General features: G+C 43.7%; 1 protein-coding gene across 2 annotated transcripts; it reads left to right on the top strand.

Annotated features, from left to right (window-relative positions):
* The first annotated feature begins 1,394 nt into the window (after nucleotides 1–1,394).
* On the top strand, nucleotides 1,395–16,528 carry TMEM114 (transmembrane protein 114). Of its 2 annotated transcripts, none has more exons than XM_064390356.1 (4): nucleotides 1,395–1,680; nucleotides 2,757–2,837; nucleotides 11,469–11,606; nucleotides 14,183–16,526. In XM_064390356.1, the coding sequence occupies exons 1-4, from the start codon at nucleotides 1,497–1,499 to the stop codon at nucleotides 14,413–14,415; spliced, it is 636 nt and encodes a 211-aa protein (XP_064246426.1). In that variant the 5' UTR covers nucleotides 1,395–1,496; the 3' UTR covers nucleotides 14,416–16,526. The 2 variants fall into 2 exon arrangements, with proteins under 2 accessions (XP_064246426.1, XP_064246425.1); XM_064390355.1 differs by having other exon boundaries at nucleotides 1,415–1,680; nucleotides 14,201–16,528.
* The last annotated feature ends 1,356 nt before the right edge of the window (nucleotides 16,529–17,884 follow it).

Here is a 17,884-nt window from a genome sequence, read left to right as displayed (position 1 = left end):
CAGGAGTATGAGTGCCTCTGGTTCAGATTTATGAGAAGAGAACTGATAAAACCTCTGTCTAAGACATGGTATTGTGGGGCTAATTTAAACTTTCAAGTAACTCTGCAAATGTAGTTGGAAAAAAAGAGACAAGCTTGGGATCCCAGTTAAGATTGTGCCCCAAGGCTTGCTCATTTTGTCTCCCTGCATTAGTTAGTCTAACAAAACATTTCACTTTGCTTCATTAACTTTGTATCACCCAAACATTGCAATTACAAGGAGGTAGCAGCTGCCTGGTTTGTGGAACTACAGAGGCATTTTCACAGCTTACAGATACAACTTGGACATGTGAGAAATAGATGGCAAGAGCTCAGAATGATGCTGTGGCTGCTTAACAGTGTATTCTTGAATATAAAGACAATTATATTCCCAGCCATATACACCTTTCAGTAGTTTTGCAGAGCAAAATGTGGTCTGTAGTGTCATGATTACTGTGTTTATTTAAACACTGTCTCTCAAGGAAAATGTTCCTTTTAACTGATCCTACTGCTGAAGCCCTACTGGTTCACAATAGCTTGTTGCCATGGATGGGTAATGATGTCACACATTCTGCCCAGTGTCCATGCCAGAAAATAAATGGGAATGACTTTTTTAATTACTCAGAGTTACTTAGCAATTCCCTGGAAGGCCTGAAGTGAATTACAAGGAAAAAAACAAGATGCCCCATTGACCCTACCTGCACAGTATCTTTATGCCAGTGGAGAGACGCAGTAAAACACCGGAGTAAATCCTCTGTGGGTTTGAAAACAAGGCTATTACTGAAATACACTTTGTTACTCAACAGATTTCAGCGGGTTGAAGATGAGCAGGAGGCTGGGTGGAGTGTGGCTTTAGGGCTCACACATGAGCACCTCAGTAACTGTAGTTTCTGGAGAGGGAGCTTGTGTCTTTCCCTCCATCGGTGACGTTCTAACAGGAAAATGATCCCGAGCAGGGTACAGACATCACTGCACCGGGCAGTAAATGCCACGCTACTGCCTTCCCTCACACCCCTTTCAAATTAGGTTAGAGCTGGCCTTTTGAGGTGGGCAGCTGGAAGGCACAGAACAGGAGGGGATCTCTTGTAAATATACCAGAAAGGCTGCCGGAGCACAAACCGTGTTTCTGCTCCCCAAACCTCGGCTTCTGCCTCCTCCTCCCCTCACAGACAGAGCTGTTCGGAACGCAGGAGCTTTCTCCCCTGCGAGGTGAGCCCATCCCGAGGCTGCCGGAGCGATGGGGATGCCCATGCCCGGTCCCTTTGACCGCACGGCGCTCCGCGCTCGCTCCGCACACGCCCGCGGGGGCTCGCCCGGGCTCGGGCTGGCAGCCGGGGTGTCTGCGCGGCCGCGGGGTGCCCGGTCCGCCCGCGGGGTGCCCGGTCCGCCCGCGGGGCGCGGAGCAGCCGGGGCGGGGCTCGGGGCGCGCTACCTGCGCGGCCGCGGGGCCGGGCGAGGCGCGGCGGCGGCGGCGGCACCATGAGGGTTAACTTGGGCGCGCTCTCCTTCTTCGTGGCCCTGGTGGGACTTTCGAGCTTCGTCTTCCTCGTGGTGGCCATCGCCACCGACTTCTGGTACATCATCGATGCCTCCAAGCTGGAGGCGTCCCAGAACGGCACGGACGCGCTCAGCTCGCACTCGGGGCTCTGGCGGACCTGCCGCGGTGAGTGCGCGGGGCCGGCCCGCGGCAGCGGAGCGCTCCGCCCGCGGGCTCTGCGCGCAGGGGTGCGGGGAGAAACCTGCGGGAGTCTCGGGTCGGGGTCCGTCTGCGGGGGTCCGCCGGTGGGGATGCGGGATGGGGATGCGGGATGGGGATGCGGGATGGGGATGCGGGATGAGGGTGCAGTGTCCGTCCGGCTGCAGGGTCCGCCTGTGAAGATGCGAGGATGGGGATGCGGGATGGGGATGCGGGGTCCGGCTCGGGGGCAGTGCCCGCTGCCCGCGGAGCTCCGGCTCTCCGCGGCTCAAGGACGGGCGCTCCCCGGCCGTGCCCGGCACCCGTGGGCAGTGCCCTGTCAATACCTCCCCGGTCACTTGCCGAAGGAGACATGGGGAGAGAGAATTTTCTGCTACTGTAACCTGATTTTACATTAACTTTTAATTCAAGATAATCTAATAAAGGTTAACCATTTAGAAGGAAGGAGATGTCTTTTAATTTGGCTCAGGAAATTAAGGGGCGAAAGTTCTGGGTTAAAGCCATTAAAATTATAAATAATACAACAAATAAAAATATAAACACTATATAGTTTGTTTACATAAACAATACAATTAAATATATAATTTAAATATAAGTTTTAAATATAAGTATTATTATGTATCATCATATGGGGTTATTATAATCCTAGATAAATATATAGGTCTTTCCCCATGTAGTTAATTTATATGCTAGGCATTTAACTTTCGGCTTTGATTGCACTCTTAAAAGCCAGGAGCAAGTAATGTTTGCCATAGGCAAGAAAGCATGTTGTTTCCAGAGGAGCAGGGAGAAGGAGCAGTTGCAGGAATTCTCTCTCTGCTGTGCACTGAGCCCCTCTGCAATGAGCAGATGTTTCCCTGTTGACTCCAGCGGTCAGACCCCACGGGAGCAGCTGATGCTGCGTGCTCAAAATCCTCTCATTTCCTTCCCTACCTAGGAGTGGCTGTTTTAGAAGCAGCTAGTATTATATGAATTATATGTACATGCAAAGAACCAAGTAGCAAACAGATATAATAGTGTAATTTTCCCCCTTTTTCTACTAGTGAGGAGTGAATGTTACCCTTTGATAAACCCCTTCTGGCACGAGAATGCGAACATCACCGATTCACACAGACAGCTTTTGTGTGAGTAGTGTTTATATTATTTTGTATTTCCATCCATCCTTCCCTCCCTCCCTGGCCAATTACAAGGACTCATTTCTGATTCAGAGGGGAAATTCACTGAGAAAGTGTTTTGACTCTGCTTCTGTACATTATCTGTCACTGCCTGTGGTCTTTAAGTGTGTTTACTGTTGAAATAACCATCTATTTGGTAACAAGTTCAGCTAATTTCTTCCACAGGAGCTAAATCTCTGACTGGAATGGCACAGGAAGGTACACAATTGCTAAAAATAAAAGGCAAAAGTGTTCACAGTCACCTCAAAGGAGTCTGATCACTGAAAATGCTTAAGAACACATTTAAACTAATCTTTAACACAGCTACTTTTCTAGCGTTTCAGTGGGACTCCTGGCACCGATAAAATACTTAAGTATGGGAGAATTTAAGAAAATAAATCAATGACCAAAAGCAGTGTTCAAAGTCTTTGAAGAACATCGTGTTCAAAAACATTAGGCTTGTAATATATTTTCTTCTTTTTCTTTAGATTCATTTGTCAGTGCCAGAATGTTTTCAAAAAGTCCAAACTGAACATTTTCAAATACTTACAGGCATCTCCTAGAAGATGAATTACCATCTTTGCATTATATATTTGGCACAATCCTTTCCTCACACACCCTCGTGTATGTGCTTGTTATTTACAATTTTTTATGTACTTACTTCTTCTCCCTGACTCTGCAGAATACATGCATTTGTCCTGTTTCTTAAAATGGAACTCTCTCCCTCAAAACCAGCCACTCCCTGGGCTCCAGAGAGGCTTAAAGGGTCTTTAGTTTCCTGGAGCAGCATCTGGTGGTCCAGCTGCAGGTGCAGCAGACAGAGGAAGCCTGGGAGGTGCTGGGGCTGTGTCACAGCTGTCCTGGGAAGGTTCGGGAGGAGTCACATCCCAGGGAGCTCCTGAGGCAGCCAAATAAACACATCAGCAGGCCCAGGACTGACAGCCCATCATTTAAACACATCCAGGACTCACAGCCCAGCATTTAAACACATCCAGGACTCACAGCCCAGCACGTCTCTCTGCTCTCAAATAGAAGTGCCATTTCTTTAACCTCCATGCTCAAAGCAGAGGGCTGTAGCTGCTCGATGGCTCTGAAACAAGTGGCACTGATTGTCTGCTGGATCACTCCAGCCTTTGAGGGGTCAGCATTAACTGAACCTCCCTGATCATGTTTTAAATGTCAGCACCTCCACTGGTGATAGTCCAACATTTCAGGATGAAACCATTTGCTTTTCAAAAGTTGTGTGCATATTTGCAAAAGGTTATTTTTCTCAGGTGAGAGATTGCAGCTCTTCATTAAATAACAAAACAAAACCAAAAAGCAGTGCTCTTTTGGTTATACAAATGATGTTGGCTTGGAAACAAAGGATGGCTCTTTGTGAGTCATGAAGTGTGAGAAAATAGTGGATATGAATAAAAATTGTATTAATAATTATGTTTACAGACTCTTCCGGGCCTTGGAGAGGTTTTTTTCTCTCTCTTTCACATCAAGTACTATTTTTATGTTCCTGGAAAAAGACTTCAGGTCTGCAATGACACTTGCATATTTTATTATAAACAGGCAGAGTCTGCCTAAAAGTGATGAGAGAAGAAATCAAAGATATTTCAATTGAAAGAACCTGCTATGTTTGATTGGAATGCCCTACTGAGTTAACTTTTTGATTTTTTTTTTGCTCAGCTTCAATGCAGTTTCAGTGTGGTGAGGCTACAGATCCTCAGCAGTAGCTGCTGAACATAGAAAGTACCATGTCAGTGCTTATTACTTCCAGAAAATGCAGATATTTCTAAGTGACATCTAGATTCATCAGGTCCTGAGATAGTACCTTTTACACCCGCTTTACTCTTCTCTTTTAAATGTTTCTGACTGTGGCCACTGAATCATATTTAGGCAGATCATGGCAAGCCGTCTTCATCTACAACACATTTTGACAAGAATTTTGGAGGGAAATTCTGTGATCATGGATTGCAGTGTAGTTACAGCAGTTTCTTCATTTGTTGCTCTATGTGGCAAACAAGATAATTGCACAGCTTTAATTGGTTACTTCACAAAAATGACATTTTTGTCTCTGTGTGCCTGTGAAGGTGTCTGTGAAGCACAGTCACATGGGATTAATCTCATTCCATCTAGATTGGCACTGAACTTCATGAGCTCTGGCAACACCAAACCTGTTTCTTTCTGATTATTCCTAAAAGGACTTTAAAGGACTGTCTCCTAAAGTAGGCACTTCAGTCACACATTGGTCACATCCCTCATTCTCCAGAGTTTGAATGCACCTTCTGGCATGTCTGAACCAGCCACGAGTGCCAAAGAGACTGGAGAAAGTCTCCGTGTGAGTGTAAAGAGCTGGGCCTACATGGAAACAGAAATGCTGGCCACTGCCAGAAAACAAACCCTTCATTAGAGAATGAAAAGCCTCCATGGTCCCTTCCTCCACATTTCCAATATCTCCCCTCTTCAACCCAGCAGATTAGCCTTACTGTGTACTTCAAATTGAGCTCCTGGCAAATTAAAATAATTGGGTGCATGAATTAAAACCCTGTGCTAGCAGCAATATCACCCAGGCAATCAACCGAGGGCTAGCTGAGCCTGGGACTGTGATGTGTTTCACATCACAGGAGTGCTCTTGTGCTCCTCTAATGGACTGCACACAAACACACTCCTCCTCTTCATTAGCCTTCCCTTTCTCTTACCACTCCCCCCAGCTGAACATTATATCCTCCCTCCCCTCAAACCCACAGTGGATAAAATATTTCCCTCTTACAGATTACACTATGGCCTGGTTATTTATGTGTTTAAAACATCAGCCACTGTCTAAAGAAAAATACCACTTGACTGCCTTGCACTAACTTTTCTGAAAGTTCTGCATTAATAAAATTATTTTTCATGGGAGATGCACACTTTCCTCTGGCCCAAACAGGAATAAAATGAAACAATCACTTTCAGTAATTTAGACAGTTATTAGAGTGTCTTGGTGACTCCTAGGATTAAAGATAGCCCTCAGAAAATTCCCCTTAGAATTTAAATTTGTCAGCAAAGACACCTCTGATATTTTGCCTTGCCACGTGTTCTCCTGTGCCAGCTATGGCAGACAAGCAGCAAGACAGCATTTTTCATGGTAAGCTGAATCTATCTCTCTCTAAATGACAAAATAAGGATATCACTGACTTCAAAGGCAACTGCATCGAGTTCTGAGCAGCTTTGCCATTTTCCAGTAACAGAAATGTGACATCCAAAATCAGATCTTGATGCTGAGGATCACACAGAGAGAGAGGGAAGCTGCTGAGTAGAAATAATGGCAGTGCTTAATCAGCTGAAAACTTTTCCCATAGAATTCGACTTTTCTAAAAGAATTTCTTAAAATAAAAGAAAAACCCAAACAAGAAACCTCAACTTGTTACACTGGTGAAAAGTTGCTCTTAGACATTTTTGTCATAAAAATATTTTCCATTCACCAAAACCTATGTTGTTAATAATAAATAAATGTCAATACAGATTTAGCTGAAGGCAGCACCAGTGTAATCCTTGCAAAATGAAAAATATAGTAAATATTTCTATTCAAAACCAGTCAATTTCTCTTAAATCTCAGCTTTGCACTTGAGCTGCTGCAGGGTCCCACCAGCACTGCAGAGCTGGGGCTGGAGTTATAAAAAATAACATGAGAGGAACAGCTGTTTTTTCTTACTGTCTGTGTGACACACAAACCATCTGCATTAGGTACCTACAAAGTAAGATTAAGCCTCTGGCAATCCTGATTTTTTGTCAGAGATTTGAACAATATGGCCAGTGATTGGTCTCCTTTTACAGGTCCATTTTTAGTGCTCTCCTCTATTCCTGTCCCATCTAGAAATGAGCATTTAATGGATGTGGTTTCCACTCATATTGTTTTTCCTGTTCTAAAATCAAGACTGGAGCGTGCAGCTGCCCATGCACAACTGCTTGAAGTATTCTCCCCAGAGCATTTTTATTTTTTCTTTTTTAGACACGAATGTAACTGGAACCATGAGGCTGCACTCAAGTTCGTGCTTCCTGCAGGGAAATGATCTTTGCAGCAGAGGCAGCTCTGATACCTCAGTTGTTTTAATGTAACAGCTGCCTTGGTTTCTTCCTCAAAAAAATGGGTTTAATAGTAGAGATAAACTTGTCTGGATTTCCTCACAGCATGTGGACCCTGTAACAGTCATGCACCAGCTGCTTTCACACTTCACCCTGCTCCATATTTACTGAGTTGCACTTGGAAAGAATGCTCTATTCTTTGGCCACTGTGACATTTTTTCCTGAGGGATTTACAGTTCTTTGCAGATTTTCTTTTGGTTTGAAGCTACCAGAAGGAAACAGCTGGGGCTGGGGCAAGAGCCATTTCAGAGGCCAAGTGAAATGAGACCCAAATGATGCACACAGAAATTCTGGCTTAATTGGTCTGGTAGGTGTGTACCTGTTTCTGAGCAACAGTGCACTGTTCCTTCAGGGAGGTGCCAGTGGACATCTGCTTCAGTACCTACTGTAGATATAGCAGTAAATATATACAGAAATCCCAGATAACTTCAGCACCACTGCAGCTGAGGCCAAACCAGTGACAAGTTCTGATGAATATTCTTATTTTCAGATTCATTGGTACCACAGCAACAGAATGTGAGCCATGGTGCACTGCTCACATTCATCATTCTGCCCATTCCTGCTACTGCAGTTTTTGTCAGTGCCACCTGCTCCAGGTCTAGCATAATTTCATTTCTGCTGTCTGCAACTGGTCTTCCTGTTCAGCTCAGAGATTTTTTGAGAAAAGCAGGAAGCCAGAACATGTAACAGACCAGAGCCTGGCTAATCATCCTGGAGACCCCTAACTCTGTGAGCAATCCTCCTCCATCACCTTTTCTCTGTTGAACAGGAGGGAGTCCAGCCTTTCTGTCCCTGTGGCCCAAGACCAGAAGATTCCCATTCAGCACAGACAAGTTCTTTCAGTTGTTCACTGGTTTCCTAAGTTGTTTCCTTGCTTTTTTCCCTAGCAAGCAGGTCAGATTTTCTCTGTGCACTTTTTCTTCCTGGCTTTGCCAAGTCCTTCTGGAGCAGCCCCATTGGTTTTACAACTGCCAGGAGTCTGTTTCAGCTGGAGGCTTTTGTCTTTTGACTGGCTCTTTAGTTACTGCTGGGTAAGACAAACAGGCCCTTAATTAAGCTCTTCTGAGCCACTGCCATTTGGAGTATTTCTGATGAGGTGATATTACAGATTTCTAGGCACTATTTGCTATTATAAGCTGTGCAAACAAATCCAAAGTTAGTTTGAAGCAATTAAGCTGCAGGATGTTAACAGGAGATGATTAACAAAGCTGCTGGGCTTGCACTTGGTTATTTCTGACCTGCTCAGTGTTTTTATTTAATTCCACAGATTTCTTTCACAAACAACTCCTCAACAACTGTGTTGGGTGGTAATTTAGAGATGCCTGCCAAATCCTCAGTTCTGGACACACACAGATGCCATTCTTACAGATATTTGGCCAGAGCTCTAGTAAAAGAGCTTTGGCTAGCTAGTGTAAAACTTCAGTAACCACTGTTAAGCAATTTGATTCTTTTTTTTTTTTCAAGAAAAGTGAGTCTTTTTAAAAAGTCTATGAGTTTTTTTTCAGTATTTCCAAGATTAAATCATTGGATCTTTCATGTTGGACTAACAGGAAACTCAGGTGTTGAGAATAGATATGGGAAACTGAATTCTGCTTTACAAGAAAGTGCACATGCCTCTTCTTGTGCAAAATGCTTAGGGTGGTTTTTTTTTCCCCAATATTAGAGCAATTTCATCAATATGAAGACAGTTACATGTTTTATATGTTTAATACATAATGTATAAATGTGTATTTCAACAGAAACTAAAAAACCCACTAAAATGACTGCAAAATGAATGTTTTAACTTCTTTCACAGATGATTATTGAAGACAGAAACACACTAAAGATATTTTAAGTCATTTTCTTCTATAAACTAATTCTGTTCCTCTAATCAAGGGATATAATGGCATAATATCATATGCCAGATGGCATGAATTCAGATTCCTGAGTGGTTTCCATGGCAGCATTTTAGAATAAGTTTCCCAGGCAGTTTCAGATTTCAATTGTACAAATGAGTATTAGATACTGAACTAGAACACTGGAGATTATAAAAGTACTATTTAACCAAATAGAATTCACTAAATATTTGATTTTTAAAAAGCTGCCCATGATTAATGAGAAATGTGATCCCAGCTGTGGGTAGGAAAAGTAAGGCCACAGTGAGGTTTGTGGGTTTCAGTTGAGCTATCCCTAAACTCTATATTTTCACTTAAAAGGGCATAAAAAATTGTAATTATTTTGATATTGCAACTGTCACAGGTGATTAATGTAATCTAGGAAGCTCAAAAGGATGCTCTGGTGTGGTTTTCTTTTCCCTTTCCTTCACAAAGTTCCATTCAGAGTGTGTTTTGCTCACCCATGTGCCCTGGCTCAGGTGGCAGTAGCTGAAATCACACCATGACAAGAAAATTCGAAGAAATGCCAAGTTAGTGCTGCTGTCCTGAGCTGGAGTTTGTTACCAGGGACTTGGACTGGTGAGACACACCTGGAAAACCACGAGGCAGAGAGCCAGCCATGAGCTTGGTCATGTTTGTTCTCTCTCAGCAAGGCCAGCTCTGAGGACAGACTTGCACCATTCCTACATTCATACTTTTCAAATGTTAATTCATCCTCCCAAGATTTTATCCTGCCAACCTTTTTCAGCTTTTACTGCAAGACCAAAGCTGAGATGACACATGGATGTCAGAATGGTGGGGAATAATCAAAATGACACCAAATAACCCTCAGCAAGCTCAAATGTGGCTGAAGACCACGCTCCAGTGGCTGCTGCCTCTCTGGAATATGAGCACTGAATGGGGTGCCCAATCTCTGTTCTGTGTCTCAGCACACCCCAACCACTTCTAACCACACAGAACTCCTGAACTAAGTTCCATGGCTATTTCTCATCTTGGAGTTCAGCTGAGATTTGCAGGCAGTTTTGACACGCTGGTTTGTTCCCGGTGAGCTGAAGATTGATCTGGCTGTTAGCACTGAGAATTGCTTTAGGTCTGTGCTTGTTGGCCAGGAACAGCAGCTGTGGCCAGTTTTGCTGGAGGAAGGCACAGGGAGTGTCCTCAGCTTTAGACTCAAAGAGGGGAAGTGCTCTCTTCACTGCAGAATGTTGAATTCATGATTTCTGAGCATCAGCTGGTCCTGATGTCAGCATATGTGGGACTGAAGATGAAAATATAATACCAAAAGCAGAAAAAAAATTGTCACCTCCCAAAACGTTGTTGTTTGCCACTTTTTTTTTTTTTTTTTTTTTTTTTTTTTTTTTTTGGTTAGCATTTTCTGTGTTACACAAAACAACGTCTGGAAACCACATTCTACTCAAGAACAAACATCAACAGTGTCTGCCTTGATGCCATGCAGACCCTTCCTAACCTTCCAGGTTTCTGGAACTGAGCAGGGACATGCACAAAATTGTGTCTGATCTTTGTAGTGCTACTGTACAGGATGAGCTGGATCCTTAGCCAGTAGCAGATGCAGCAGCTCCAATTCCATGGGCAGTTACAATGACTTTTAAAAATTGATCATTTGATCACACACCAACTGTGAGCTCTTAAGTGATTCCTTTTCCTAAGCTAATGGTGTATTGTTCCTCTGTGAAATTAAATGAGACAATGAAGCCTAGACCTCTTCAGAATATGGATTTTACATTTTCTTTTCTCAGTTACTCTGCACTTTACTCTGGGATGAAACAAATTGATACTGGAATTACTTTTTTTTTGATTATTCTAAAATAAGGTTGGGTTGAATGTTGTGGATAGATTACACCAGAGGGAACAATGACACAATAATGGTTTATGATGGAAAAAACCAGGGTGATATGAAAAAATACATAGCAACCCTCTGTTTACACAGCTATTAAAATGTTATAGGGATCAAGAAAGACTAATGTAAAACATTTAGCATGGGAGGAAGCGAGGAGGATAGGTTAATGCACTTAGTGAAGCTGCTGTAGAAAACAGTGACAGACAGAATCAGAGCTGGATGGGGAAATTTACCTCTAGTTGATGGTCAGCTGCAACAAAGGAAAAGGTCAACAATTTGCCACATCAGTGCAGTACAGGACACATGACAGAAGAGGAACCTTTAATCAAAGCATGGCTGGATCTCACCTCCCAAGCAGAGCAGTGTGATTCACATAACAGGGCTACTCTTCATTAGGGTTGCCAGTGCCTACCTGGGATGCAGTGCATCACCTGATATCCAGCTGGCTCAAGAGCTGAGGACAGTTTGATTGCTCATATATATCTGTGTAGACATATCCTCCATATCTGTGCTCTGTGTTTGAAACACAGGCTGGGATCCTGTGAGGGTTTGTTCTGCCTGTCACCTTTTCCTCCATACCATATATTTGTCCTGCTGATTTACCCTGAAAACCCAAGGGCTTGTCCAATTTCTTGTTTGTGCAGCACAGAATGAGGCTTTGATCCTGATCAGGGGCTCTGCACTTAATGATTATTGGTACATCTACTGACACCATAATAAAATATTACAATATTAACACTCTTCATTTTTCTTCAGACATGCATGGAACATTTGTCATCCTGATGCCCCTCAGCCTGATACTGATGATTTTTGGAGGAATGACTGGATTCATCAGTATTCTTGCCAGGGCCTACCTACTGCTCCTAATGACTGGACTGCTTTTCCTTTTTGGAGGTACTAAACCAAACTCCTGGCCTGTTTTAGACAACAAGAGGTTGTATCTGGGAAACATCACTTGTTTCCCAGGGATTAAAAGCAGGAATTTGCTTTCAGAATAATGCTGGTGTTCATTCAGCTGGTGTCTGCTGGGGTCCTGGTTCTGGAATGGAGCTACTGAGGAAAGGCAAATATCCCTCCTTGGGGAGTGACACCCTTTGAACAGTCTGTGTGTGCTGTGCCCACTGACACTAAAGATTCAATAACTTCTCAGCATGGTGCACAAATTCTTTACAGACAGGCTAATGGGGAGATGGAAAAGTGACCATGGAATTACTAAAACGTAGGGTTGCACTGATTTTGAGGCTATTCAGAAAATGGATGTTTTTAAAAAGAAATTTGCATTGAGTTCCTGAAAAGGGACTTTTTAGGCATTCCTGGCTTAGCCTCACTGCTAGTTTTGATCTAGACTGTTGTCCCCAAACTGTGGGTCACAAAAGAAAACCCCCAGAAGTTTTTTAGTTGGAGTGTGACATTTCAATTTGAAGCTAGTAAAATGCTTTTACTCTTCTTTTTATTTTTTCTCTGCTGCTGTATCCAAACCCACTGTGTTTTAGAAACTAATTTATGAATTAAGAAACCTAAAAACATTCTGTCAAAGTAGGAAAACTGTGTTCAAATCTGCATCTTCTGTTCCAAACAGATTTCCAGTGCTGTTTCACAATGTAACTTAAAACAGAAATTTTTCCCAACAGAAAAGGGGATCCTCAGAATTGGCTCTCATCAACTGCTCACACAGTCCTATTTTTAAGAAGAAAATGCTAAGAGATTGCTGGAAGCAAATGCTGCTGTCTCAAAGCCTTGACTGAGCTTTTTAGTGTGAAATGCTCTAACACCGACCAACCATCCCCCATTATGATTGTCTCCTAAAACGAAGAGCAAGTTCTGATTCCTCAGAGCAGCAGAAAGCTGTATTCACTGAAAAGGCTGCTGGAAAACTGCTGCAGATAGTGAAAGATGAAAGGCTGTGAAGTGCCAAGCGTGATTATCCCACTGGGGAGTGGGGCAGGGCCTTTCTCGGCTGTTTGGGGCTGCAGGAGGGGAAGGCAGCACAGAGGCAGGGTCAGGAGAGGGGTGCCTCAGGAGGTTCTGGGCATGCAGCTGGGGCAGTGTCCCAGGGAGCAGGAGCAGACTGTGGGGTGGCCTTGGCTGAGACCAGCCCCCATCCTGCTCTGGCTGGATGCACAGAACAGTTCTGGAGGACACTCAGACTCACAAAGTTGAGTGTTACTTAGGTAGCTCTCTCTCAGCAGAAAGATATTTGGAGATGCCATTCCAGAAATGTGGGAGTTACCCTCAGAACTTATGTGTTCCACATGTCAGGACAACCTATAGGTTTCCTTTTTTTTTCCCTTTTTTTTTTTTTTTATTTTGCAAAGGAAACTGCACAGAATTCAGTCAAATTGACATTTGTTGAAAATGTCAACAAATCAGTCTTTTCCATTTCTGCTGACAAAAGGTATGAAGCAATTTTTAGCCCCTCCTTGCAGAGGACTAGAATAAGGTACAGGCATCAGATGATGGTTAAAATCAGGAATATGAGTATGCATTTGGACTGATGGATAACCCAATGCTCTTCTGTCCTGGTTTGCCTCTAATCAAACATATATTTCTGGCAAAAAGGCAGCTCATCAGGACTTATTGTAATTTAACAGAAAGCTATGCCAAAATTTTCTCTCTCAGAATCAAATACACTATTCTGTCCTGAAAGTGTTTCAGTATTTACTTTCCCTGGACTGCAGTTTTTTTATCCAGGGCCATGTTACTGGTTAAAGCAGCATCTTTTCTGCTGCTGATCCAGTAAAGGGTGATTTCCATCAGTGCCTGTCCTCTGACTGACAGGGATGCCAGGCTCAGGAGGTAATGTGTATCTGTTCCACATGTGCCATTCCCTACACCTTTAGAACAGCCTTTTAATTCTGAAAACATCTGGCTCCTTGTTTGAGTGCCCTTATTAATGTATTTTTAGTCTGTCCCAAAGATGCCTTTGACTCAGGTATTTGGAAGTGATGGATAGTCGTGGCAGCACAACACTTGGTGGGAGTTAGTGAAACCAACAAATTTACATTAAACACTTAAAAGTGACAGTACTCAGGAAACAGCCTCAATTCAGTGACCTGAAAATCAAGAATCTGGGTCTCTGTGGGCTTTCTTGCATACAGGGAGATGCTGTCCATGGTGCTTAGCAGTGAGGAATCAGGATACATTACAATGCAGCCCTGAAAACAGAGATGCACATGCATTAGATGTCTGTAAAATACAGGACTGGATGTTTATTGAGGGAGGCTTGCTGCCAGATGTTGTGGTTCAGTCTTTAACAGTGAGAACACATTATTCTCAGTGGACACAAATAACCCTGCCTTTACTTCCCTCATTGCCCAAGAAACCAACCTCAGCTAGATTTCAAAGGTAATCTGCAAATCTGGCCTGGCTAGAATAGGAAGGAGTGGGAAAGAGCACCTAAGACATATCCAATTAATTGTTTTTAATTTCTTCAGTGGCTCTTAAGTAGCTGAACATGTTTCTCTTTTCAGCTCTCGTTACCCTTACAGGGATCAGTGTCTACATTGCATACTCAGCTGCTGCCTTCCAAGAAGCTGTTTGCCTCCTGAGGAGCAAGGACCTGCTGGTGGAAATCGACATCAGGTTTGGCTGGTCCCTGGCCCTGGTCTGGATCTCCTTTGTGGCAGAAGTGCTCACTGGGGCCGTGTTCCTCCTGGCAGCAAGAGTGGTGGGTCTGAAACGGCAGCGTGAGCAGGCTCTGTGAGCAGCAGGTGCCTTTGCAACTACAGAGCCCTGCAGAGCCTGATAACTCAGATTGCTTGGTCCATGTGGTCACTAGGGGCAATAAGAGTGCAAGGCTGAGTATCTTGTCAGCTGCTGTAAGCCTTTTTCCTCACAGGTGGCTGTAAAACACAAAGGCCCTGGTAAATCAGTGAAACATTCCACGTGTTGTCAATTAGGAAACCCTTGTGTCCTTAGAAGAGAGTGCACTGCAGTGTTTGTATTTCCAGAATCATTTCAGCTGACAGCTCATCAGACACGTCCATTTGCTGCTTAGAACAAGGCAGATTTCTTGCTTTCTTTTCTCTTTTCTGCTGTCTCAGCAAAGTGACCTTGCAGGTCAGATTTTGGGCTCTCCTGAGAGCTCTTAGAAGGACATGGACCTGTTGGAGTGGGTGCAGATGAGGCCGTGAAGATTCTCAGAGGACTCAGCCCCTCTGCTCTGGAGATGGACTGAGAGAGCTGGGGCTGTTCAGCCTGGAGAAGAAAAGGCTCTGGGGAGACCTTAAAGCCCCTCCCAGCACCTAAAGGGGCTCCAGGAGAGCTGGAGAGGGACTTTGGGCAGGGGCCTGGGGGTTGGACTAATGATATTTCACATCCTTTCCAAGCCAAACCATTCAGGATCCTGCAATCCAGCAGATGGTAGTGGTGTGATGCTGAAGTTCTCCAGGGCAGTGCAGTGGTGAGTGCACTGCAAGAGAAAGATACAGCTGTTTTCCAGATGTTCTAACTGCTGGAGACAGCCCAAATCTCTCAATGATCAGCCTACATACTTCTCTCCAGTTTATTACTAGCTGCTTTTCCAGCTCTGCAATGCAGGAGATGTATCTGATGTATTTTTCCAGTTTTTACTTTGCAGTTTTGATGATGCTTCTTTTCCATGAAGTTTGTGCACGTGCTTTTGTGCTAGAATGTTTATCTTGTGCTGAAACTGCTGAGTAAACTGAACGTGCAGGACACATGAATTTCATTTTGGGTGCCAAACAATCTACTTTTTCCTCTTCAGTGCCCACTGAAGTTACTGAAGAAATTTTCCCCTGTCTGCTGTGCTGAGTAGAGACTTGAATGTGATAAGAGCTCCCCTCCATTTCTGTTAGATCATGTATTTCTGGAGGCCCTCAGCACTCTGCAGCTCAGGACTGTGACTCAGGAGCTGTGTCAGGCACCCTCTGTCGCTGGGCAAGCCCCTTGTCCATTCTCCAGCAGCACAAAGGGCATCATTCACCTACCTCTGTTAAACTCCAGAACAATTTTATCAGTCTGTCCTGTGTTTAAGATTGCACATTCACTCCCACCAAGCTCAGCTCTAATCTTAGTCCCAAAGTACCAATTTTTTAATGAAAATATAGTGGCAGGGAGCTCCTGAGAGCTGACAGGCTTTGGAGATAGAAAGGAGCATTTTAATGCCATGTTGTGAATGGAGAACTGAGCCAGGAAACTTGTCCAAGGTCACACAAAACCAGAGTTTCTGAATCCTGGGCTAAGACCTTACTTGTCAGATCTTACTTGTTATCAGAATTAAATAAGGCTCAAAATCCTGAATAGACTGAGCAGTAGAAATTCTGTGACTAACTAGTATAATTTTGTAATTCTTAGTTGCTCCCACATTGGTTTCAGGTATTTTCCATGTTGCCTTATGTTGGGACCATGTAATTGAGTAATTTTACAACTTAAAGCATACCAAATCAGCTCTATAAGAAATGTAAGAAAAAAATCCTTTGTAGTAAAAATTCCATGTGCTTAAGTGAATTATGTAAAATGTTTCGGTGCTGGTGAAACTATTTATAATGCAATTCGTATGATGTTACTCAGACATTACTGCAAGCTGTAACAATAAAATATCATCTGAGTTATTTTCTGAATATTTATTACAGATGTTATTTTAAAGTGGTTTTGAGTGTTGTAAAATTAAATAAAATGACATCTCAGAGTGGGAATTATTTGCCAAGACAAGAAAGAACTAAGATATTTATTTTTCTTTAACTTCTTCTGCAGATTTATTCTACTGTTTTTATAACGCTTTTGAAGTGCCTGTGTCAGATGTGGTAGGTATTAAAAAGATATTTACACAGCTACAATATAAAATACTCAAGTGATCAAATCTAATTAGCAAGCCAATGAATCTCTTATTGAATTAGAGCAATTCTCATTTCCATGGCTCTCCTAAATTTCTCATTCTGGCTTCCTGCAATATCTGGCACAATGGTAATAAAGAGTATCTTCTGCTCCTGAACGTTTGCATAACCCCTGAATTTCTCTGAAATTCCTTCTGAATACAGAGAACAAAAGATGGCTTGGAATAGTCAAATTAGCATTGAACATTTTGAAAAATTATACTGGGAAGAGGAAACATTCTAGAAAGGACTTTATGTAATTTGAAAGGAATGACCTTATCAGCTTCTTCCTCTCACTGAAATTAATGTTTATTTAATACCATGTCCTTTGCTGTGTTTTCCCCCAAATCCTTTACTGAGAAGAGGAGAGAGACTGCTCCCATTGCTTTCTGGTGAATTGGTACTCATTGGTAATTTGCCACATCAAAAGTGAAGAGAAACAGATGCACAGAGCAGAGCAGCACTGCCCGAGAGTGCCACAGCCCCTGCCCTGCACAGGCACTCCTTTCAGGACCTCTTGAGGGGTGCACAGGAGGACAGGGGAGGTCAGAAGAATCCCTGAATGTGAAAAACATGGAAACACACCAGATGTTCAGAGGCCATGCTGGTGAATGACACCACAAGGATTCAGTGTGTGCTGCTCCTGCAGAGCAGTCTCTGTGTCCCCACCTCTGATGGCCAGGGGGACAGCACTGCTTTGGACACAGCTTCGGGCAAAGGAGCCCAGGCATTTGTCTTGCACAGCCAATAATTCCTGTGGGGATGGCAGGTGCCTGTCACAGCCACCCTGTCACACACATCCTCCTCAGCTGGGCAGGGGACACAAAACCTGCTCAGTTTGGGACAAGAAAAGGGCAGGGAGAGGTCACTTGCCAATTACTGTCATGGGCAAAACAGACTCAGCTTGAGGAAATTAGTTTAATTAATTAGCAATCAGGGTAGGATAATGAAAAATAAACCCAAATCTTAAAAATATTTTCTACCCACCCGTCCCTTCTTTCCAGGCTTAGCTTTACACAATTCTCTGCCTCCTGAATGTCACAGTGGGACAAAGACTGGGGGCTCAGTCTGCTCATCACACATTGCTTGTGAAGCATCTTCCTCCTCGGGGAGTGGACTCCTCACACTCTGCCCCTGCTCCTCCCTCCCAAAGGACCCAACCTTCCATGAACTCCTCCAGCGAGTTCTTCCCCTGGGCTGCAGTTCTTCACAAACTGCTCCAGGGTGAGCCCCTTCCAGAGGCTGCAGGAACACCCTGCTCCAGGGTGGGCTCCCTGCAGGGTCACAAACCCTGCCAGGACCCTGCTCCAGCACGGGCATCCCAGGAGATCCCAGCCC

This window comes from Passer domesticus, chromosome 15, assembly GCF_036417665.1.
Source record: "Passer domesticus isolate bPasDom1 chromosome 15, bPasDom1.hap1, whole genome shotgun sequence".
Classification (NCBI taxonomy): domain Eukaryota; kingdom Metazoa; phylum Chordata; class Aves; order Passeriformes; family Passeridae; genus Passer; species Passer domesticus.
Note: the sequence above shows the minus strand (reverse complement) of the source record. Positions and strands in the feature narration are given on the sequence as shown.